The sequence below is a fragment of the Pleuronectes platessa genome, chromosome 11, assembly GCF_947347685.1.
Source record: "Pleuronectes platessa chromosome 11, fPlePla1.1, whole genome shotgun sequence".
Taxonomy (NCBI): domain Eukaryota; kingdom Metazoa; phylum Chordata; class Actinopteri; order Pleuronectiformes; family Pleuronectidae; genus Pleuronectes; species Pleuronectes platessa.
In genome coordinates, this window is record NC_070636.1 from 1,567,714 (window position 1) to 1,592,511 (window position 24,798).

At 43.8% G+C, this 24,798-nt stretch overlaps 3 protein-coding genes across 3 annotated transcripts in view; 1 reads left to right on the top strand and 2 right to left on the bottom strand.

The window, feature by feature from the left end:
- LOC128450900 (E3 ubiquitin-protein ligase TRIM35) overlaps positions 1-24,798 on the bottom strand; it is a 454,970-nt gene that overhangs the window by 212,247 nt on the left and 217,925 nt on the right. The gene's annotated exons all lie outside the window — the stretch shown is intronic.
- gphb5 (glycoprotein hormone subunit beta 5) lies at positions 1,308-4,724 on the bottom strand. Its single transcript, XM_053434749.1, has 3 exons — positions 4,618-4,724; positions 3,356-3,551; positions 1,308-1,499 (listed from the first exon to the last, which is right to left on the bottom strand). The coding sequence occupies exons 1-3, from the start codon at positions 4,722-4,724 to the stop codon at positions 1,308-1,310; spliced, it is 495 nt and encodes a 164-aa protein (XP_053290724.1).
- The window catches only part of LOC128450984 (uncharacterized), a 62,041-nt gene continuing 61,171 nt past the window's right edge, over positions 23,929-24,798 (top strand). Inside the window, exons 1-4 of the mRNA XM_053434753.1 lie at positions 23,929-24,009; positions 24,122-24,199; positions 24,288-24,380; positions 24,593-24,795. Of these exons, the coding sequence (XP_053290728.1) occupies positions 23,929-24,009; positions 24,122-24,199; positions 24,288-24,380; positions 24,593-24,795 (455 nt within the window). The remainder of the gene's footprint in view (positions 24,010-24,121; positions 24,200-24,287; positions 24,381-24,592; positions 24,796-24,798) is intronic.

Genomic DNA, 24,798 nt, shown 5'->3' on the forward strand with positions numbered 1-24,798 from the left:
TGGTGAACTCACTTTAACTCGTTTAACTCCCTTTAACTCCCTTTAAATCCCTTTAACTTCCTTTAAATCCCTTTAACTCTCACCTTTAATCTACTAATGCACATGTTTCCTCACGTCTTTGCATACATATAATATAACCTGGTTATTCAGTATCCTATATACTGTTATAACACCGTTCTAATATCCAGATTATAACTCTTCTACTCTTAGCTCTGACTCATCATCTCTTACTTCACTAAACCTGACTTCACAGTTTGGATGTAGACGTGACCTCAGTTAATCAACCTGCTCTTTGACCCTCTGGTTTTCTGGAGGTCTGGAAATCAGAGAACGGATCTGACTCCTGAAGAGAAGGATCCATACAATGATTATCTTTCTACTAATTGTCATTAATGACCTAATGGTTAGAGAAACGTCTGCTGACTCTTTTATGAAATGTTCTTACTTTTCAGTTATAAGATACATTTATCTGATCATTTTCATATTTTACAGAATTTAAGACAAATTTAAGACTTTTTAAGAATCGTGTGTTTGAACAGTTTGTTTTCACTTTTCCCAAAGTTCTTGTCGATATAGTTTTATAAGAAGTTTCCTCTTGTGATAATTAAAACATGGAAAATACACTGATAACAACGTGCCCTAATGGGAGAGTGTGTATCAGAAGCCACTCATAACTCAAATCATAGTTCAGAGCTGAATCTGTGATCGAGTCCAAACAGAGACGAACAGGTTTGAGTTCTGAGTGGAATCAGTTTCTCTGTAGCTCCTCTGTGTCATGTGACCACTCAGGCTTCACATAGACTCTGCTCCTCTGGAATCAAACCAATAACAACTCCTAATAAAGACCGATTCTTTCTCCACTGATGACGAACCAGCGGGGAGTCTGGCCTCAGATCTCAGGTCAGTTAATTAAGCACTAACGAGCGGCTGCATCATTAACCAGCCATCAAACACTGATTATTCTCTGAAAGGCCAATTATTAATTATAGCAATTACAGCAATCACACACTTTCAAAGTTTTTATAGATTTAAAAAGAGACAGATGTAAGACACTTTAAACTCCACAGGGGAAAAGTACAGTATTGTTTTCAGAAGTTGTGTGAAGAAAAGTGTGTTTGCTTAATGGATCCAAAGCTTCAGAGACATGGATCATATTCCAGCTGCAGAATAACAATGTGGTTTGACGTTTGTCGGCATTTAACAGATTCATCAACCATCAGCAGAACAAGTGTGTCATTAAAAACTAATGATCTATTATATAAACATCTGGTCCATGTCCCGTCTGCTGCCACGGAGGAGATGGTGGTTCAGACGAAGGTGACACACTCGGTGGTGCTGGTCACACACACTCCACAGTGGCACCTCAGGGCCACGGGGTAGGTGTAGGACGGGTCCACGTGGGCCTGGCAGCTCGGCAGCTTCACGGTGACCAGCCGGGTCTCGTTGTACGTGCACACGCGCTGATGGGACTCGATGTAGGGAGCGTCCACAACGGGCTTCTGCAGACACACACACACACACACACACAAACACACAATGTGTCAGGAAAAACACCCAAGCTGAGCAAAAACAGGCTTTAAAAAGGTTCTGCAAATGTTTTATGAGGTTGGAAATGCATTTAATGTGTTAGTGCACGTTGCTGCATCTTTAATCTTTAATGTGTTTTAACTTGTTCACGCTGAAGAGGATCGAGAGGGACACGAGGATTCTGATCCGACTGCTGACACAAAACAAAATGAGAGAATCTTTCTATACGGAGAGAAATAATATGGAAAATATGTGAAATCCTGTTCCTGTAACACAAAAACCTGAGATTCAAGTAATAATATACAAAAACTTTCTTTACATCATATGTTTTTTCATCTTATATTCTTTCTTTAAATGTAGAACCGTGCTAACAATTTGTCATTTATACCCGTCTGTGGTGATTATGAGCAAACTGTTTTTATTAGTGAATAACAGCCTAATGTAAACGATGAAGAGTCAAACAGCTCCTCTTCCTCGAACTATCCAGAAATCAAGCCAATATATCTCAAATACCATCACTGCACCACATATTTATTCAACTTTTATTAATATTGAACGTATCATGCATCAACACACATGACAAGTGTGAGGCTGATAAGATGAATGGTTCTTTTAGACAGATGGAGAAAGCACTGGAATCAGCCACCAGGGGGCGATGGAGATGAGTAGTTGATGATGGTAGATGATAGTTGCTGTAGTTCTGGAAATTTAATCTCAATCTGCTTGGAATTAAAAGTTTGAGGTGATTTTAACAGGAAGTGAGAAAATAAAACTCCTGACACGGCCACCTTGTGACCGGAAGTTCACAGGTTTGATCCCTGACCTCTAGCAGTGACTGTCCTGAAGCGAGACACCCACCTCTGTGTGTGTGGGGGGGGGGGGGAGCAGACGAAAAGATGAGTCTGCTCCCTGAGGAGATCCAGAGTCACACACACACACACACACACACACACACACACACACAGCTGTAATAAAGCAGAGACTCATGAGCTTCCTGATTCTTCTCAGATGAAACTGGAGATTTCAGAGCCTCCTTTTCTTTCTTTTTTGTGACTTGTGAAATCCAGTTGTGTGTTTTATGCACTTGAGGCATTGTTAAGAAAAGTGGTGCTGTCACTTCAATCTCTGCCCCCCCCCCTCCCCCCTCCCCCCACCTCCCTCCAATCTGACGCAAGATTTACACTTCACACAGATTCTCATCACCATGACGATGAGCAGATCCTGTGGATGTAAACACGTCTGTCTGTGTGTGTGTCTGTCTGTCTGTGTGTCTGTGTGTGTGTCTGTCTGTCTGTCTGTGTGTGTGTCTGTGTGTGTGTGTCTGTCTGTCTGTCTGTCTGTGTGTCTGTCTGTCTGTGTGTGTGTCTGTGTGTGTGTCTGTGTGTGTCTGTCTGTCTGTCTGTCTGTCTGTCTGTCTGTGTGTGTGTGTGTGTGTGTGTGTGTGTGTCTGTCTGTCTGTCTGTCTGCCTGTCTCTCTGTCTGTCTGTCTGTCTCTTGTCTGTCTGTCTGTCTGTCTGTGTGTGTGTCTGTGTGTGTGTGTGTGTGTCTGTCTGTCTGTCTGTCTGCCTGTCTCTCTGTCTGTCTGTCTGTCTGTGTGTCTGTCTGTCTGTCTGTCTGTCTCTTTGTCTGTCTGTCGTTCTGTCTGTCTGTCTCTCTCTCTGTCTGTCTATCTGTCTGTTAATGCAACTGTCTGATTGGCTGAACCAGCATCTGATCCTCCCTCATTTCTTTCGTTCTCCTCTCCTCCTCTCCTCTCCTCCTCTCCTCTTCCCCCCTCCTCCCCTCTCCTGTGTACAGTAGCCTGTACAGTATTTCCCAGTGTGCTCACCTCCCAGGTCTCACAGCGCCCCCAGCAGGCGTCCGTGGTGATGTGCATGCCCCTGCAGCCGGGCTTCTTGGCCAGGAAGGTGAACTCTCTCACCGCGCAGCCGACGAAGCGCCGGAGGTTGACGGCCGACACCGCGTGGAGGGAGCGAGGCTGGAGAGGGATCCAGAGCAGAATCCAGAGCAGCAGCTCAGGCCTCCTGCAGGAGACACGTTTAAACAGATGTGAAGGAACCACAGCTCCACACCAGATGTTGCTCAGCTGGATCCGCTCTCTCTCACTGAGTCCTGCTGCTGTTTGATTGGAGGAGATCTGACTCTGACCTCACTGATCACTGGACTCATTAAACTGACAGAGCGGAGGCAGGAGCAGGATCCTCACTGAGAGCAGGAGGTCCACGTCTCTCCTGTGTAACTCGGACTGGTTCAAAATAAACTGCTCCCAGACCAGAACATGTGGTGCAAGAAATACAAGTCAGCACTTTTCAACGCAAAGTACAAAGTGCTCAACTACAAGAAAACAAACGGAACAAAAATACACAAATAACACTGGGAATGATAATAAAACATCAACAATATTTCAGAACTTCAAATATATTCAGGAATGTTTTCTTTTATTACTATTATTATAATATATTTTGCATCATTACGTATTTTATTTGATCGCATTGTGTCTTTTCTTATCTTCATATCCTTTCATATCACACTGTGCAGTATCTAATCTTCATGTTATCTTCTTCCTGTGTGACTTTCAATCACATCACACCCGTTAACTAAGAAACTCAGATTGTCCACAGATTGATATAATTCATATTCTTCTGCTGAAGAGCATGTGATGAGATGAAACGCTCCAGAAGCTTCTTGTCTCTGTTCTCAGGAATAAGAAAGAACCTGATTCTGATTCTGATGAGATTCGGAACGTGGAAACTTTTCTGGATCTACTCACCACTTCTTCCTCTGCAGCCTCATCTTCTCTGTCTCTCTGTCTGTCCCTGGAGGAGGACACGTGTTGTATGGACTCTGACGTCCAGTGACACACTCGATGAAGCAGCTTGATTCTCACAGATTTAACGTGTGGATCTGCAGCCTCAGCTCCTCAGCTCCTCTTCAGCAGCGTGGGCGTTTAACATGCACACTACCTGTCGTCCTCCTCACACCTGAACCACCTGCTAATGGAGCTGACGCCACAGACCAGGGCCTCTTATCGCCCTGCGCTCTGCCAATCAAGAGCCGAGGAGCTCACCACCCACCCGGCTCACCTCTCACTCCCTGGGGGCCTTCTGCCTGTCGCTGCCCATCCAGCTCAGCCAGCAGCTCGTTCCCAGTCCATTAGGCTGATTGGGAGAAGAGTCTGCCCCTTTGTTCTCCGTCATCCACACGGAAGAGGGGGAACAACACACACATGTGTCTGCTGTCACTCAGCCAGGCTCAATTAGCTCAGGAGACCGGCTCCTGTTCTCACATGCCGACTGTGATGACTTCACCCCCGAGCTCCGCTAAGCCTCCACCCTGCTCTGCCACTTTGTCTCATTAGTTTCACCACGTCCTGTTGTGTTCTGTTGTGTTGCCGGTGAGTTTTTTCCTAACGACAAAGCCGCGAGGACATGTCTCACAGCTTCACCCGACAGGATGACTGTTTGAGACAGTGGCAGCAGGAGAAGGAGGAAGGAGACCGGGAGAGAATGGATTTGGGCGAGTAAGCAGCTCATCAGGAAATTACCAGCGCCGGAGGCCCGGGGGCAGCGGTGAGCCGGCGGAGCAGAACGGCTCTCAAGCAGCTCGGGGAAATGAATCCTGAAAAGTGAAGTTGAAAGTTGGGGCCAAGCAATTAAAGTTAGATTAGAGAACATAGAGGAGGATGAGTCAGGTTCCTCACACACACTCTTCCTCCCTGACACCGGAAGAGAGGCGATTAGTGAACAGTGTGCACGGTGTGGAATCACAGAGTGCATGTAATGGGATTACACCAGTGATTACCATGGAGTTCATTATAATCCAACACAAAGGCTGGATTTCCATTATCCGGATTTTGATTATTAATAAAATATTATTTTATCTCTTTGTGTTCATTTCAGTGAGGAAATCCTTCTTCTTCTTTTGACCTGTCCTGACTGATAGAAGTGTTCTGGTGCCCTGAGGCTTCTGTGTCACATCAGGGCGATGACGGGAGATTTTTTAACACTTCAGCTGACGAGCATTTCCTCAGAGAAAGATTCTGACCTGACCTTGATCCGAGGAAAAACCAAGTTGAAAAGAAAGCACGATGAAGCCTGTCTTGCTCATGGGTTCACAGTCAATGTGGTAGGACATGAGGAGAGACCAGTGTCTGAAAACTCTATGAGACCCAACAAATTAAGAAGACACTTAGAAACATTACATCACAGTCACTTTTTGGTTGAGCTTTATCATCTTTATAACAAAGTGATTATTATTGAAGTTATTAAAAATTATTATTATTGGAAAAAGTACAGACTGATGGAGGAATGTAGTGATAAATGTCCCAAAAGTAGTTCAATTAAGTTGAGTTTAAGCAAAGTTCTGGCATAATTCTTTGAAGAAGCGACAAAGGTCACAAACAGTTGTTGAAAGTAATGTGGATTTAATGTTCATGAGTATGTTATGTAAATACTTGGCCTATTTTGTTGGGGCTGGGGAGAGGGTGGGGCATGACAGAAGAAGTTTGAGAACCACTGGATTAAAGTAAGGACCCACACCAGGCGTCTCTGAGGCTTCGGAGCAGCAGGAACATCCAGAATCTCAGAAACTCAGCTCAGCTCGTTCTGGAGCTTTCGACAGTTTCTCACAATCACATGAAGTTCAGCTGTTTCAAACTTTATTGCATCCTTGCACTTTTAAAGAAGTTTCCTCCAGTGATGGGTCGACCGGTCCAGATAGAGTGAGAAAGGAGAAGTGCATCATTTTGTATGAATGCTTAGTTTCTCTATGGACACTTGAATATTTCTAATTACATTATTTAATTACTGATATTAACATGGGACCTATAATGGACATGATGTGCTATAAACTGTTAATCTGCACATTTTCCAAAGCAAATCAAAAGAATAAAAATACGAAATCATCAATTGACCTCAGGTTGACTTCAGTCATTTGATTTTCTTTGTATTTTGAAAACAGGAGGCGTCTAAACAGGAAGTTGCAGGAAAAGAAATAAATTCAAAAGTCACAGCCCCCAACAGCTGGTTACTTCAAGTTTATTTAAATGTGTTTTTCTACAAGGTAATTCAAACTGCTCTAGATAAAATAAACAAGGCATCAAGTCCAATTGAAAATGTCAATAAAAGAGTCATTTAAATAGAAGTGCAGAGTCACAGTGCAGCGTATGATAAGTGATTATGTGATTTAATACAAGTCTGTGACAGGAAAGTCCAGCAGTGATTCAAAAGAACTAAGAGTCACAGTGAACCTGCAGTTCTCAGCTGGAGAATTCAAACTGGTTTGACTCTGGGACAGAACGACCGGATCCAGACGCCCTGAGGAGTCCGAGGGACCATTCAGGAACAGATCAGATTTGTATCTCGGGCCTGAAACACAACTGGAGCAGCAGCGTTTTCAATCAGCTGCAGCTTCCTGACCTGTAAACACATGATGGGCTGTGGGGTCAGAGTCCATGAGGATCAGGGGCCACAGTGAGCAGCTCAGGGTTTCTCATCACACACAGAGGATCCTGTCAGGGTTCGTTTCACCTGCACACGCCTCTGGTCTGCAGGAACACGACGCGGTGCTGACCTCTGGTGGTCACGTGGGGGATTGATAAAGTCACATCTCGTGATGTTGTTGCAGCTGTTTCATTTTCATGCACCACTGAATGCTTGTTGTTGGTTTTTGTTTTCAGCCGGGAGACGCTTGAAATGAATATTTGTGCTCAAATAAACAAAGAGCACAAGTACAAGTACTTGTTTTATTTGTTTTATGTATTTGTATTTGTTTATGTTGCTGATGTGAGAAGCAGCTGCTACACAAACAGTTCCTCTGCTGCTGTTCATGACCTCATGACCTCTGAGTTCTTAAACATTACTAATTTTAATGAGTCTTTCTTTTATTGTTGTCCTTTTAGAAGCTTGGTGTCGTTGTGTGTCTGTGAGTGATTAACACAAAGATGCAGTTTGACTTTGTGCATGTATTCAAACACACGCCTAGCCGAGCAGCTTTTCTCTGTGAACCAGCCCATGTGACCTTTGACCTCAGTGTCGGCGCCCCCTGGTGGGAAACTGTGTCGCAGCTGCTTCGGGCTCTGATGTGTGTTTAGTTTTCACTTGTGTTCGTGGTTCATCAGCAAAGTTCTTCTTCTTGGACGAGACGTTGCTGTTAATCTGTTCACACGTGTGGAATATCACCCATAGACTGTTTATAAATGTATTTATTAAAATAACTTTGACCACTAACGTCTTAAATAGTCTTAATTATAGGACTTTACAACTTTATTTATATGTTATATCTTTTTAAAAGGATCCTTATTTATGTTTTAATGGGAAATTCGGGTCACAAAAATAACACAATGCACAAATGACCCTCAGTAGATGTTGTGTCAGTCAGTGATTTTGACAACTTACAGCCTAAAGGTTCCTAATTATAAGACTTTACCACTTACCACTTATGAACGTAAATATGTTTATATTATTTATCTGTTTCATTCTATATGTTTATTTATCTTTACTGTGACAAACACCAGAGTAAGTCACAGTTTGGGACATAAGACCCTCAGAGTTTCTTCTCTGTTATCTGATGTGGTCTCTTCAGTCCTGAACCACAGGAGACCAGAGGTGTTCTCTGGTTCTGGATCAGCTCCACACTGAGCTGAACTACATGTTGGGTCACATGCACCTGATGCAGCGGCACCTTCAGCCGGGTCACATCCACCAGTCGGTGCCAAACTGGGGGAGGAGGGCGTGTGCCTGCAGCCGTGACTGGTTTCTATATTTAGTGATGCAGTGACTTTTCTCTGCTTGGCCCCGGTTTGGCTCTGGCTTCTCCGGTGACAGTGGCCAGGGTCGTCCTGCAGCTCTGCCTGCAGACTCCAGATCTGTCAAACTGCTTCAGGTTTCACGTCCTCCAGCCGGCTCGCAGCGAGATCCTCTCTTCTTCTTCTTCTGAGCAGAAGTCCCTGTTGTCTGGAGCTGCACCTCCACCACTCTGCTGCATGTGAGTACAAACCTCTTGTGTTCCCCTCCACAAAGTTTAGAATCACTCAAAGTGTCTGCAGCTGTCTGTCGAGGACCCACATCATCAGCAGTGTTTCCTCTGCCTCACTGTTCTCAGACCTGTTTGTAATCTGCGTCATTACAAAGTCCTCTGCTCCTCCTGAAGGACTCATGATGAGGCTCAGCTCAACACACACACACACACACACACACACACACACACGTGTTCCCCCTGCTGCTATTTCTGGGCCCTGGGCGCCTCACAACACACAATCTGACATTCCTGCAGTAACACAGCTGAGCACTTTGTCGTGTTTCTGCAGCTATCAAAGAAAAGCTCGAGTTACATAAAACTAGTAAATACAAGTTGTTGATGTCATGAATATCTGTATGATGACAAACTTTTACGAAATAAAATAAAAATTCTTTTTAAGTTAAGTTACGATGAGATAAGATAAAATAAATTAGGCAATAAAATAGAAAATAAAAAAGTTGAATGAAAGAAAACTACAGAGAATATGAACATAACAAACACCTCTGACTACAGAGAGGAATATTTGAGAATACTTCAGTAAAGTACAGTGTCACAGTGACTGTACGAGGATCTATGATGTGTTTGTGCATTGTGTAAAAGTAGGTGGTAGTTTAAATAGATGAATAAATATGTATTAGAGAGAGAGAGAGAGAGAGAGAGAGAAATAACAATATTGTATTAAGATAAGATAAGAACAAAAAGTAGACGTGTGAGGAAATATAGTAAGAAATGAAACTAAGAATGCATGTTTAAATACTATTAATTATTGTGTTGTTATTATAATAATTAGTACTTTTTGTGTTTTTTATCCCTCAACATGTTGCAGCTGTACGACTCACAGCTTCACAACTCTTTGTCTACTTCTCACTACTTTTACTTTAACTCCAGCCGAGGCTACAAGGAGCACTAAGTTATTTCTGCTCCTTCTGTAGCAGCTCCTTGTCCTGCATCTCCGGCAGGACAGTATTTATAGTATATGTCAGTATATATAGTATATGTCAGTATATATAGTATATGTCAGTACTCGTACACTACAGGCACCTCCACTCGATGTGAGGCTGCATGTGACAAACCCATGCTTCGGTTCCAGGGGGGGGGGGGGTTCTCCTCTGCCGGGTCAGGGCAGCAGATAACGACGGAGAATGTTCAAACTGTTTTGGTGCCCAGACGCACCTGCAGGGTAAAGTGCCCTGATTTGATTGGTGGCTTAATGTGGTTCTGGTCAAAGGTTCGATTCCTGACCATTCAGGAAACACTGGAGAGGTGTGAGGCCCTCGTGACAGTGACCTTGTTTACATCGTCTGCTGAGATTTGATGCATCGCTCCAAAGACATGTGAAAAACCCTTGTTGCTTTAAAACGATATGTTTCCACCGGTTGTTCGAGGGTCAGAGGTGAGAAGTGACCGGAGACCTCTGTGCATTGTGTTGTGAAAAGCACCAGAGTGAAAGTGTGCAGGGGTTTTTGTCCCAGTTCGATGTTTGTGTGGTGTTTTCGGTCTCCACCTTGTTTTATTAACGTATCAGGGTGTGTCTGTGAACGCTCCCTGGGACGGGTTCCAACAACAACTATTGATTTACTGCACAGACGCCCACAAAGAACACAAAGAGCACAAAGAGCCGCCTGGAATCATTCACAGGGCTAAAGAGAAAGTGTGGCTGCTGCAGAGAGACGACAGGGAGGACAGGGAGGACAGGGAGGACAGGGAGGACAGGGAGGAGGACACAGGGAGGAGGACACTTGTTGTTGTTGTTGTTGCTGTCGGACGTGGCGCTGCAGGGGAATGTGGTCGATGTGGTTTTCACCGGTGTTTCTTTAGAGGGTTTGTCCCACGACTTCAAATCAGATCCAGATTGGGTTTGTCACATTCCACCACATCGAGGTTATGTTTTCACCTGTTTGTTTGTGTGTAGCTGACTCATACCTTTACATTGGCACGGCTCTTAGGCAATAAATCCACAAGGGGGCAGCGCAGAGTTGAGAGTTTCTAACGACAATAAACATGGCAAGTAGTTTGTTGTTCGCTGTTTGGTTGAGATCTTACATTTGGAAATACATTTTTCATACATTGACAAATGTGAGGGTTGACGGACGCTGTCGGAACAATGAAGTCTGAGAAGATTATTATAATTTTTATTTATTTTATGATGCAAACGTGTAATGACTTTGTATTATTGGGATACTATATGAATTATTTGTTATTTATTGTCTATATGTGATTATATTGATTTGGCAGGAAGTAGGTCACATGGGATGTGGGCGGGGTTTATATCTCTTCTCTTTAAGAAATGTTGAAACACATTTTTGATTATTAGTGCGTCATCAGAGCCAAACTCTCAGAGACTCGTTTGTTTATTGAGGTCTGTTGTCCACAGGAGGGGGAGGAGCCTCCCAATCGGGACAATCGCGTCCTCAAATTTAGCGAAGACTTTCTTCAAAGAGTTCCACTGAAACTCTCCTTTGATGAAATGAATGAAGCAGAGAACAGAGATCCGTCTGTTTCCATTCAGGCTTTTCACCCGGAGCATAAATAAGATTTGCTACTTCCTGTATTAATCTGATTGTGTCCATCTTTTCATGAAACCTGCTCAGACACTAAATATTCAACCTGTAGTTAATGTGTCTGAGGATAGAAGGAAAAACCTTTGAGTCATGACTGAGAGAATCTCTGACTCAGGTTCCCCTCATGTGGAAACATTAGTAAAAGTTAGTGCTGTAGATAATAATCAATCAATAACCACAGAAATACATAGAAGCATCTGAAGCTGGTGTTGTTGACCCCCCCCCCCCCCCCCCCCCCTTGCTTTTTCCACAACACTGCCTTGTTTCTACAATTAGAGCTGAGAGGAGAGACTCGTGACTTTCACTCAGGGAAACTGTCACAAGCTTCCTGCTTCTGTCTCCGCGTCCTCTGTCTCCTCTTCCTTCTGTCTCCTCTTCCCTCTGTCTCCTCTGCCTTCTGTCTCTCTTCCCTCTGTCTCCCCTTCCATCTTTCTCCCCTTCCTTCTGTGTCCTCTTCCTTCTATTTCCTCTTTCTTCTGTTCATTCTGTGTCCTCTTCCCTCTGTGTCCTCTTACTTCTGTCTCCTCTTCCTTCTCTTCCTTCCATCTCCTCTTCCTTCCGTCTCCTCGTCCTTCTATCTCCTCGTCCTTCTGTCTCCGCCTCCTTCTGTCTCCTCGTCCCTCTGTCTCCTCTTCCTTCTGTCTCCTCATCCTTCTGTCTCCTCGTCCCTCTGTCTCCTCTTCCTTCTGTCTCCTCTTCCTTCTGTGTCCTCGTCCTTCTGTCTCCTCTTCCTTCTATTTCCTCTTTCTTCCTTCTTCTCTTCCTTCTGTCTCCTCTTCCTTCTGTTCATTCTGTGTCCTCTTCCCTCTGTGTCCTCTTCCTTCTGTCTCCTCTTCCTTCTCTTCCTTCCATCTCCTCTTCCTTCCGTCTCCTCTTCCTTCTGTCTCCTCGTCCTTCTGTCTCCTCTTCCTTATGTTACTTGTGTCTCCTCGTCCTTCTGTTCCTTATGTCTCCTCTTCCTTCTGTCTCCTCTTCCTTCTCTTCCTTCCATCTCCTCTTCCTTCTGTCTCCTCTTCCTTCTGTCTCCTCTTCCTTCTGTCTCCTCTGCCTTCTGTCTCCTCTTCCTTCTGTCTCCTCTGCCTTCTTTCTCCTCTTCCTTCTGTCTCCTCTTCCTTCTGTTCCTTCTGTGTCCTCTTCCTTCTGTGTCCTCTTCCTTCTGTCTCCTCTTCCTTCTGTCTCCTCGTCCTTCTGTCTCCTCTTCCTTCAGTCTCTTCTTTCTTCTGTCATCCCCTCCTCGTCTCCTATGCTGTATTCCTTCTTCCTCTGCTCTTGAACAACCTCTCTCTTCATCTGTGTTGCATCACTCGTCTTCCTCACTCTTTCCTTTTCACTTTTGTTTAAACAAAGATTCCACATCTGTTGGTTTTAACCTGATGGAAACAAATGAAATTCACTGAGAGTTTCTTTTACTTTTCCTTTCTAACATTCAACCAACCAAGATGCCCCCCATTGGCCTCTCATCTGCACCCATTGGACGGTACCAGCTGTCAATCACACTGTGGTATCCACCCCCAGTATATCCAGTGCTTTATGGTCTGTTTGACTCTAACTGATCAGAATTGACTAAATGAACATCAGCTGTTTGAAGGAGACTTGAAACTAGAGATTGAGACACAAACTCCTAAATGTTCACTGACGTTATAAATCCAGGTGGGAGTAGAGTCGCCCTCTCCTGGGCATCTGAGAGAATACAGCAACTTTCCTGTTAGCTTCACTTCCGTGTCCATAGTATGATACGATATGATATGATACTTTATTTTTTCTCTTCCTCTTCCTCATTGGGCCTGGCTCTTCTTCCTGGTTGTTCCACTGACTCTCCCTCCCTCCCTCCCCCCTCTCCCCTTGCTCTAATTCAGCAGCTGACATGAAGCCTTGGGATATTTTGAATGCCATGCTATAGTGGTTCACCCCCCCACCATCACCACACACACACACACACTGTCATGCTTTTTAGTGTAGTGTTATTTTAGTGCGTATCCATGTGCCCACATTAACACTGGAGGGCAGTGGTTCAGTTGGTTGGTTGTGTATTTAGAAATCGCTGCAGTGTTAATTGCTGCAGGACGATTGTGTTGAACATCAGTGACCTTCAGGAATCTAAACTTAATCTAAACTCAATCTAAACTTAATCTAAACTTAATCTAAATCTGTCTCAGTGGGTTTCAAATCCTCGTGCATCAAACTATTTGAAGTTTTTTTTGGAGTTTTTAAAGGAGACAACCTCATATCCAGGACGATCATTTTAATAAGTGCTTTTACTGAGAAATGTTTTCATATTAATGTTCAGTAAACATCACTTTCCTCAGACTGTCCATCGCTGCAGCTCCTCCTTTCAGCCTCTGTCTCAAACACTGGGTTTTACCTCCTGTCTCTTTAAAACTGAGGTAGAGAGAAAGGTCAATACTGAGAAGTTAAGAAAACACAGAAAAATAACTTCATTAATGTAACGACACATGTAAATACAGACACACGCTGCAAATACTGAAAACAACAACGTAAAGTTTCCAGGGGACCGTAAAAAAAGTGATGAACCTGCTGTAGCTCAATGTTTTGTGAAGTTATTGAATTCTTCTGCTCGTCAGCTGGGATCTAATGATGATTGATATCAAACCAAACCAGTTCTCAGTAGCTTGTTTCCCGATTTGTGTAAAACAGTCCGTGACGTCTTTGTTCCTTTCTGCTGCGCTGGGTTCAGAGCAAAATACCTGAAGAAACTATGAATTCTACACCTGATTACCTCAATCTAAATATAAAGATTCATTGAAGGGAACACGTGATCAACCTGAGCTGTGTTGACATGTTTTCTGTAAACACACCTGACGTTCCTGCTTGACTTTAAACATGTTTTCACCGTGTCACATGATTCAGGAAACTCAGACACCAGCTTTTCATTTCCTGCTCAGCTGGAAGCTTTGTTTGTTTTGGATTCACACTGGTTCCTCCCAGTGAGAAACCAGTCCGGCAAGTCGCAGGCCATTGAAAGAAAGTGTTTCCTGTCCCGTTATCTTGTATCTGAAGAGATTTATTTATTCAAGCCTTTTATACTTGAACTTGGAGCTTCACTCCTCCTCTTGTTAAACGCTGCTGCAGGCGTCAGGAAGCCGGTGAAAACGTGAATCTGTCTGATTCCATCTGAGTGAGACACATTAAAACAACTATCTGACCTGATGTGACTTTTCCTCTGACCTGCTGCAGAGCTCCTGTTTCACTTCAGACTCACACTTCAGACTCACACTTCAGACTCACACTTCAGACTCACACTTCAGACTCACACTTCAGACTCACACTTCAGACTCACACTTCAGACTCACCCTTCAGACTCACACTTCAGACTCACACTTCAGACTCACACTTCAGACTCACCTGTTGTCCTGAACCGTCCAGTTTGTGATCGACGGACAAAGACGTGCCGCTCAAATCAAAGGCACCTTCAGTTTTATTTCTCCCCCGTGTGATTTGCTTTGACAGGCGTTTAAATGTCACACACTTGTTGTCGGTGCACTAACTCGTAACCCGGGGGCGACACTGAACAACACAAAACACAGCTACTCTTCATCCAGTAGGAATAATCAACTTTATACATGTATATCACATAATTCACGCAGGAAATACAAAGTGCTTCAACATTAAAGCTGATAAAAACATGTGTGATAAAGCAATGATAATAAAGTATAATTAAATATAAAGATGAGGTTGAACAGGATAAAACAACTCGTTGATGTTTAAGATCACAAACTCAAATACAATGATTCACGTTCTAGTAAATAATACAAGTAAATATCTAAGAAGCATGAAAAGTGTCTTGATAAGCAGCTTGAAGCCTTTAATTGTTGTTGTTGTTGTTGTTGTTGTGTATTTATTCACCAGGGTCACAGGTCTCCCCCCCCCGCTCCACTGCCTCACATTAACACTGATGCTCTCTCTCCCTGTCAGACTGGTGCCATGCTGTGAGGAGACATGTCGTCAGACTTCCACTCTGGAGATGGTCTGGTGGAGAGGGGGTGCATCCCCCTGGACATCGACAACGTCCACATGCTCCTGCAGGGTCAGTCCCAACTCTCTTGAAACTTGGTGGAAGGTTAATGGGACAAGAAGGAACTGAGGAAATGTTCTAAACTTTCTTTAACATGAATGAAAAGAATCAGGGACATTTAGAGACCTGATGTTTGTGAGTCTCTGCACCTTGATGCAGATTGGTTGAATTCCAGAGACCTTCAGGTGAGGTTAGTCTGAACTGGAGGTTTTCATTGATGCCTTCACTCGAGATGTTTGATTATCAGATATTCTCTGTGCATTGAATCCTCGTCACTTTCTGATATGACTGCTGTCACTGTGTATTACAGTTTGATGATTTACTTCAATGAGCCTTCAAACCGTGTGAAGGCTTCTTGTTTCCACTCCACCTGAAGGCTGAGGTCATGTTCTGTAAGAGGAAATCCCCCCCCCCCCCACCCCCACGTCCTTATGTCAGTGTATTATCACTGTTACTGTGGTAACGTCATAACTGTTAAGCCTCAGCGTCTCGATCAGGCAGAAGTTCCACGACCTCGTCTCACCCCCCCGACGGCTCCTTCCTCGTCTTCAAGTTCCTGCTCGTTTTAATCTCTCAGACTCATGAGTCATAAAGTAAAAGATCCGTCCTCAGGGTGAGAGAAGGGGGGGGGGGGGGGGGGGGGGGGGGGAGATAACAACTCGCTGTCCCCCAGAGGACATCTGAGCTTTGTGCTGATCGTCTCATTGTGTCCTCTCTGCCTGCTCCACGGAAATAATCAGTTCTTGATATTTCACACTGGATTCACATCAACGTCCCTCAGGGCGTCTCCTCATCTGGAAGATCAGGAGTTTGAGTTCAGTGATTCTCAAATGTTTATTTATCTATTGAGTCAAAGATAAGAAGATTTCTGCTCATCATATTTCCTGTCTGTTCTGTAGCTTTGCAAAGTGAGAGGCTTTAATTGAGCGATTTAATTATGTTTTATAGACTAAACAATTAATTAAATGAATAATGACGATACAATTGATAAATAATGTTGCGTTGTCATGACAGAGTTATTTATTCCTCCAAAAAGCTCCAAATATGGTCTTTAAACACAAGTTGTTTCCAGATGGTGTTTTCTTCTTCTTCGTTGCAGACACAGTTTCGACAGTTTGCTGTTTGCAGGAAGGTTCTAGTTATATTTATATTGTTAAAGTTTCTTATCTGATGACTGAGTTCATGTTAAACTCTGCATGTTAAACTCTGACACCAGCAGCGTGGATCAGAATCTCTAAACCTCCATCAGGGTGATAGTTGTATCATGAGCGGTTGGCAGCATCTCATTTACATCATCTCACAGATATGATCTGTGCTGTTTCCTCTCATCCATCTCACTTAGACTAGAGCTCTCTCTCCTTTTTAGAACACAGCACCTTTTATTATGACTTTTTCCAGTTATGTCATTTCCCTCTGGTTCACTTTCCAGAGTGGATGATGTAAGACTAACGCCTCTGTGACGAGCCAGTGAGTGAGAGAGGAGGTTTTATTAAACAAGTGGTAATGACGAAAGAATGTGACTAAAAATAACTCATATTAAATATAAACATCGGCTTATTGAGTGTTTTTATCAGCGGGATTAGAAAAGACACTTAACAAACCATTTCCTGTAAATAAAGATGGATGACTTTACGCCCCCTGGTGGCTGGATCAGTGTATAGGTCATAAACTCTGCCCTCTCCATGTTGGTAGATGGGACATGGACCCAACTGCATGTTAAACTAATTTGTTGCTATGAAAATGAGTTGAAAAGTCACGATTGACAGACCTGGAGACCAAAGCTCCATCGTCCAATCCCTGCTGTGCAGACTCAAGATGGCAGCGCTCGTATACAACAGACTCTGTGAGAGGAAACTTTTATTCTGTTTATGGCTTAAACACATTCGATGCAATGTTGAAACACCTGGAAGACAAACAATGAGTTCTCTATCGGGATAATTGCCGACACGGCGTCAACACACATCTCAGCATCACATCTTGGCGTCTCAGCATCTCTCTCACTTTTCCCAGTGTTGTTTCCAGTTTCTCTCACAGGGAGGAGCAGATTGCATAAGAAATCCACATTTGAAAGCTGTTGACATTAGAAATTGAGACATATTTTCCAGCGTGCAGAATCCGGGCGGCTGCAGCAGGACCAGCTCGGTGCAGGTCTTGCCTCGGCAGGCCTGCAGCCCGGTGTGAGTCACACTGTGGAGAGGCGGAGTCCAGCAGCTTAGCACCAGCTTCCCTGCAGCCTGCCAGTCTGGAGTGTTTGCTGCTTAGTCAAGAAAAACTTATTGTCATATCGGTTTCGTTTTTCTGAACATCTCTTATTTCAGCCATGGATCTGCAGCCAGGTCTGTGAAGTGTTTAGATGTGTGTGGTTTGAGTTGATGTGCAGCAGAGCTGGAATCAGTCATCATGAGTGATCCCATCATTGGTGAGTTTATTTACAAGTACTGTGTAGAATATAGTGTATAATTATGTAATAATCAGCGTATTAGATATTCCCGGTGCACCGCTGCAGTATAACAGATTTACAGTGATAGAGGTTAAATATAAACAGAGAAGTGAAAGTGCCCACATCTGTTGTCAAGTGTGTGAATCTAGAATCTCATCATAACTTTTAATAATGTAACGATTAAGTTCTGCTGAATCATGATTTTCCAGCTTGTCCGTGTTTTATCAGTAAATCAAAACTCAAACACAAGCTTTTCTCTCCTGTGAATGAAAGTTTGTTTTCAGGGCCGGTGCAGGTTTGGGGCCTGATAAGAGCAGAAGTGTTTCCCTGCATGAAGGTTCAGGTCTGAGGAGCAGGAGGAGGATTTGTAGATCCCTGTATCATGATGTGTTTTTCAGACCGTAGCATGTTTGTTTGAAGCTGCCTGTGTAGCTCATAGCGACTCCAGAAGTTAATAGAAAACACAAAGTAAATGTTTAACTTGATCCCGAAAATGTATCTGAAATGAATGAATGGAAAACATAGAATCACTGTGGAAATAAAAACCAGAACCCAGTCAGGTGGGAATCTCATATTAATGCTGGAAATGCTTAGAGTGCCTCTTTACAAACCTTTTGTGTTTAGGTTTTGTGTTTTAATCCTATATTTGTATTTGTATTCACTTTGCTCGTACAGCTCGTGCAGTACGACATTTCTTCATATAGTATTTCAATGAGTGGTATGACTGTAAAGTGTGTACATGCTGTAATCTTCATGTAAACACATCACCTCCCCCCAGACTGTCCATCGCTGCAGCTCCTCTGTTCAGCCTCTGTCTCAAACACTTGGTTTTTAGCTCCTGTCTCTTTAAGGCTCAGTCTGCTCTGATTGGCCAGCTGGCCCACTCTGTTGTGATTGGTCAACAGCTTCCAGTATGTGTAGGAAATGTCCGCTCTCTCTGTTAGGGGGCGTGTCCAATGAGACGCTAGGTGGGCATTATGCAAATGTTGGACATCATGACGTCATGTGTCATCACGATGCTGAATAAGTTTGGTCCAGAAACTGTGAAGTTAACTTGTGGTCACATGATTCCTGACTATGACCATAAATGAAAGTTTTATTTCTAGAGCCTGATGTTTCAGAAGATCTTTAGGAAAATGATTTAATAGTTGTTGGAAAGAAATTCAATTTCAAAGATCTGGACGAACATTGAAGTGGAAGCTCTGGGACTTTAATGCTCTGGGACTTTGACGCTCTGGGACTTTGACGCTCTGGGACTTTGACGCTCTGGGACTTTGACGCTCTGGGACTTTAATGCTCTGGGACTTTGACGCTCTGGGACTTTGACGCTCTGGGACTTTGACGCTCTGGGACTTTAATGTTCTGGGACTTTGACACTCTGGGACTTTGACGCTCTGGGACTTTGACGCTCTGGGACTTTAATGCTCTGGGACTTTGACGCTCTGGGACTTTGACGCTCTGGGACTTTAATGCTTTGGGACTTTGACGCTCTGGGACTTTGACGGACTGGGACGCTCAGGGACTTTAATGTTCTGGGACTTTGACGCTCTAGGACTTTAATGCTCTGGGACTTTGACGCTCTGGGACTTTAATGTTCTGGGACTTTGACGCTCTGGGACTTTAATGTTCTGGGACTTTGACGCTCTGGGACTTTAATGTTCTGGGACTTTGACGCTCTGGGACTTTGACGCTCTGGGACTTTAATGTTCTGGGACTTTGACGCTCTGGGACTTTGACGCTCTGGGACTTTGACGCTCTGGGACTTTGACGCTCTGGGACTTTGATGCTCTGGGACTTTAATGCTCTGGGACTTTGACGCTCTGGGACTTTGACGCTCTGGGACTTTGACGCTCTGGGACTTTAATGTTCTGGGACTTTGACGCTCTGGGACTTTGACGCTCTGGGACTTTGACGCTCTGGGACTTTAATGCTCTGGGACTTTAATGTTCTGGGACTGTAATGTTCTGGGACTTTGACGCTCTGAGACTTTAATGTTCTGGGACTTTGACGCTCTGGGACTTTGACGCTCTGGGACTTTAATGTTCTGGGACTTTGACGCTCTGGGACTTTAATGCTCTGGGACTTTGACGCTCTGGGACTTTAATGTTCTGGGACTTTGACGCTCTGGGACTTTAATGTTCTGGGACTTTGACGCTCTGGGACTTTAATGTTCTGGGACTTTGACGCTCTGGGACTTTGACGCTCTGGGACTTTAATGTTCTGGGACTTTGACGCTCTGGGACTTTGACGCTCTGGGACTTTAATGTTCTGGGACTTTGACGCTCTGGGACTTTAATGTTCTGGGACTTTAATGTTCTGGGACTTTGACGCTCTGGGACTTTGACGCTCTAGGACTTTAATGTTCTGGGACTGTAATGTTCTGGGACTTTGACGCTCTGAGACTTTAATGTTCTGGGACTTTGACGCTCTGGGACTTTGACGCTCTGGGACTTTAATGTTCTGGGACTTTGACGCTCTGGGACTTTAATGTTCTGGGACTTTGACGCTCTGGGACTTTAATGTTCTGGGACTTTGACGCTCTGGGACTTTGACGCTATGGGACTTTAATGTTCTGGGACTTTGACGCTCTGGGACTTTAATGTTCTGGGACTTTGACGCTCTGGGACTTTGACGCTCTGGGACTTTAATGTTCTGGGACTTTGACGCTCTGGGACTTTAATGTTCTGGGACTTAAATGTTCTGGGACTTTGACGCTCTGGGACTTTGACGCTCTAGGACTTTAATGTTCTGGGACTTTAATGTTCTGGGACTTTGACGCTCTGGGACTTTAATGTTTTGGGACTTTGACGCTCTGGGACTTTAATGTTCTGGGACTTTGACGCTCTGGGACTTTAATGTTCTGGGACTTTGACGCTCTGGGACTTTTACTCCGACCAAATGGGTTTGTTTAAAATAATTCTTCTGTCAAACCCTCCAGTGAGTCACAGCTCAGGTTTCTTCATCTCAGTGACTTGGCAGCTTCAAGGACTTTTATGAACTTTAGGTTTCTCGTCACTTCTTCCTGGTTCAGTGATCTGAAGTGTTTCTGTTCATGTGTTGAAACGACACAGGGATTAATTACATTAAGATGTCATTGCAGGAGCTTGATTAAGATTAGACTGTAACTGACCTGAGGCCTGACGTGTGCTGCTGTTAAACTAGTACAGCAGAAAATAGTCGGTTGGTCAGTTGATGCACGAGTCAGAGCTCAGGACGGACCAGTAAGGACCAGGACGGACCAGTAGCTTCCAGCTGCCGTAGCTAATTCAGTAAAGAGGGAAACGAGCAAAATGAGCCGTAGAAAACAGATTAATTTATTATTGTTGTCAGATAAAAACTCAGAAATCGTGTTTTTTACTTGAACAAGGTTAAATAACAATTGCAGACAAGTCTAAATGTACTCGATGCAGTTTTAAGTACAGTTTTGAGACGAGACACATCTTTTAAAACCCCTAAGATGCTCAGTGGGAGGTTGAGTTGACTTTGTGAGGACGATGGACAACGAGGACTGGATCATATGTGAGACTCTTCACACGGTCACTGACCTGAACGACTTCATTGAGCTCTACAGCGGTGAGTCCGGTCTGCAGCCTCGGTCTGTAAAGCTGGAAGCTCTCGTCTGCAGGGATCCGTGAGGTTGTGTGTTCATGTTTGTCTCTTTGTTAGCAAGGTAACACACAAACTAATGGACAGATCACCACAGATCTCAGGGGGAGGATGTGGTTTGAGTCTGGAAAGAACACATTAAACATTGGTGCTCATCTAGAACAAGGTAGTTAGGTCCACAAACCGAAGATATGTTGTTTACTTAATATGTCCCATACTTATATGTTCTGTCTACTTATATGTCTGAATGCATGCTGACGATAACCCTCTCTTTTATATATATTTGTATTTTATAACTTTCTGCATCTATTTCATAAGAAAAACTAATATTTTTTATGTTAAGTGAATCAAAGCAGTTATATGTGGCTTCGATTTCATGCTCACTGCTCTGTTTACAATGAACTGATCTGTTTTCTCTGGCTTTCATTATTATTGAACTGGAGGCTTGTTCAGGCGTCTCACTGTCATCATTCTACCTGGAGGTGATTTTCCAAACCTTGGTGTAACAACCTGCCTTTAAAGGGCAAAGTTATCTGACTTGTTAACACCTGTGGTCGGATGAGTGAGATTTCTGACTCGTGAGAACTCGGCCTGGAAGCTGAATTTGATGGTTGTCTTGTCACGTCGCCCTCTAGAGGAGAGTTTCACCTCCACAGGGATCAAACTGGTTTTAGAAATGTAGGGAATTGTAGTAATTGTAGTAAATTAAAGTTAAGGTAAACCTGACATCCTGTCCCCTGTTCTTCTTCTGCAGTGGAACAAGAACAGATTCAGAAGAGGACTTTCACTAACTGGGTCAACGCTCAGCTGGCAAAGGTGAGTTCTGTCCCTGACCTCTGACCTCTGACCCCTCTGATTAGACAAGTCCCTTCATGTGTCAATCTAATATATCATGAGTCTAATGAGGATGTAAAACAAATACAAGAAATGTACAACACATCACAAACGAAACTTAAATATCCTGGATTCACCATCTTGCACTTTGATGTTATTTATGTCACGTCAGTTCAAGCTGTCAATCAAGATGCTTCAGCCTGTTTTGATATCATCAAATAACCTATTAAAACCAAACTTATCAGCAACATGAAAACTTGAACAAACATCAGTTTGATAAGAACGACCTGAAGTGACAGAAACTAAGATCTGAAGTTGAATCTGACAACTTAATTGGTCCGTGTCCCAGCTGTGAACATGGAGGAGACGTGGGTAAATGACTGCAGCCAGCCACCAGGGGGCGATTAAGATGATTTGACTTCATGTTTGTTCACTGTTATGTCATCTTTCTGTACACAATCAACCTTTGGGGCTTTAACAATAATATTGTGATATTTATTCTTTTAAGCCTAAAGAACTTTACATCTATGCTTCATTCAGCTTCATATCCCAGAACACAGTTAGATTCATATTCCCTGAGCTGAGCTGCAGCTTCCTCACAAACACAGGTGAGCAGGGACATGTGAGGACGTGATGCATCAGCAGCTTCCCTCACTAACACACCCACATTCCCTCCGTGTAGAAAATGCATCAGTAATGACGTCTCACCTCATGTAACCCCCGACTGCGGTAACCTGCTAACAAAAACATGTTTTTATTACCTTTAGTTTCTCATATTTGTGGTATTGATGATAAAGTTAAGAAGATTTACAGTTGACGAGAAAGTGGTTTTTATTTATAGAATTTAAAAGACTTTTACAGAAAGTCTTTGTTTTGGTTTAATCAAACCTCGTGTCCTGGATCCTGCATCAGTGCAACATGTTGCTGAGGTTAATTAGAAGTGAACATCAGGTCTTTACAGCTGTTTCCGTTATTCCATGTAAAAATGTAAAGTACTTCAAGGAATAATAATTCAGCTCAGTTACTTCAACAGTGTAAATAGTTAATTCTGATCATAAATCAAGCAGTAGAACATAAAAGCATCAGAGCCTGGACGCAGTTCACCGTGTTGAGACGAGACTTGTTATGAATTCATTTAACGATCAGCTGACGGTGTTGAATTCCTCTGAAAAACAACAATAATCATATCAGAGCTGTGATTCTCTATAAAACCTTTAGTCACGGCGGAGGTCAGGGCCCGGGAGGAGGAGCTGGGGACATAAATATAGCAGAGCAGAGCAGAGCAAGGTTCACAGACAGACAGACAGCAACAGACGGACACTGCCCCCCCCCACACACACACACACACGTCTCCCCCACGTCTCCCAACCCTCCCACAGACGTCCAGCTGCAATAATGACACAGAAATTAAGAGTTTAATGTGATTCTGAGCCTTATAAGCTTTGTGAGGTAGTTTCTGCAACAGCTTCCTTATTAAAACCGGGTTGATAACAATGAGTTAAAATCATTTATGAATAATATCTTCTTTGAATACGTGAGTCAATCATCGTAGCTTCCTGAGACCGGAAAATCATTTACCCACAGGGGCAACACAGACTTTACGACCTTTAAGACGAATGTTGTAAAACAACTCATCATTTTTTTCTGGAGATTTTTCTCAATCTCCAAAATGTCAGATTATCAGAGATCAACAAGTCGCCTGGTTTTTTGTTGTGTTTCAAAGTTTGACGAATTGGTTTTGATTGGATCCCACAAGGAGCCAGAGATCTTACAGCTGTGTTGTGTGTGTGTTGTGTGTGTGTGTGTGTGTGTGTGTGTGTGTGTGTGTGTGTGTGTGTGTGTGTGTGTGTGTGTGTGTGTGTGTGTGTGTGTGTGTGTGTGTGTGTGTGTGACAGCGGAGGCCACCATGTATGATCCTGGATCTGTTCAGCGACTTCCGCGACGGCTCCAAACTGCTGGACCTGCTGGAGGTGATGAGCGGTCAGCGCATCGTGAGTCCTCGTCTCAGCCTTCATCTTCATCTTCATCTTCATCTTCATCTTCATCTTCACCGTGTTCCCACTGGCGGCCGAACCTGGACTCACTCTCTGGTTTGTTTCACAGAGTCGGGAGAGAGGAAGAGGAATGTTTCAGCACAGGAGCAACATCGAGAAAGCCCTCTCCTTCCTGAAGAAGAAATCGGTACACGACAGACTCTCGTTAAATAACTCTATGTGTGTTGATTCCTTTCTTTTGTGAGAGTGTGAAAAGTTTCCTGATCTCTCTCCAGATCAAACTAGTCAACATAAACATTCCTGACATCATCGATGGAAGGCCGTCCATCATCCTGGGCCTCATCTGGACCATCATTCTGCAGTACCACGTGAGTTTTGTAGTTTTCAGGTTCACAGATTCAGTTTTTTCTCCTCTTCTGTCAAACAGCTGTCAATCAAAGAGCTTCTGTCTCTGAGATGTAGAGTTTCCATTTCCTCGGTTAATCTTTTGCACCGATTAGCAAACCACTGCCGCAGGGAAACCCCCGTGCAATGAGAAAATGTGTCAAATCAATATCTCATAACTACGTTTGGTTCTCAGATCGAGGAGCTGGCCAGCAGCCTTTCCTTCGACTCGCGTCAGGGCTCCATGGAGTCGCTGGCCAGTCTGGACTCGCGCTCCACGCTGTCGAGCCGCTCGGCCAGCAGCAGCCCGCTGCCCCCCCGAGCCTCGCCGCTGCACAACCGCTTCCGGGTCTCTGCCAAGAAGGCTCTGATGCTCTGGGTCCGGGAGCAGTGTCACCGGTG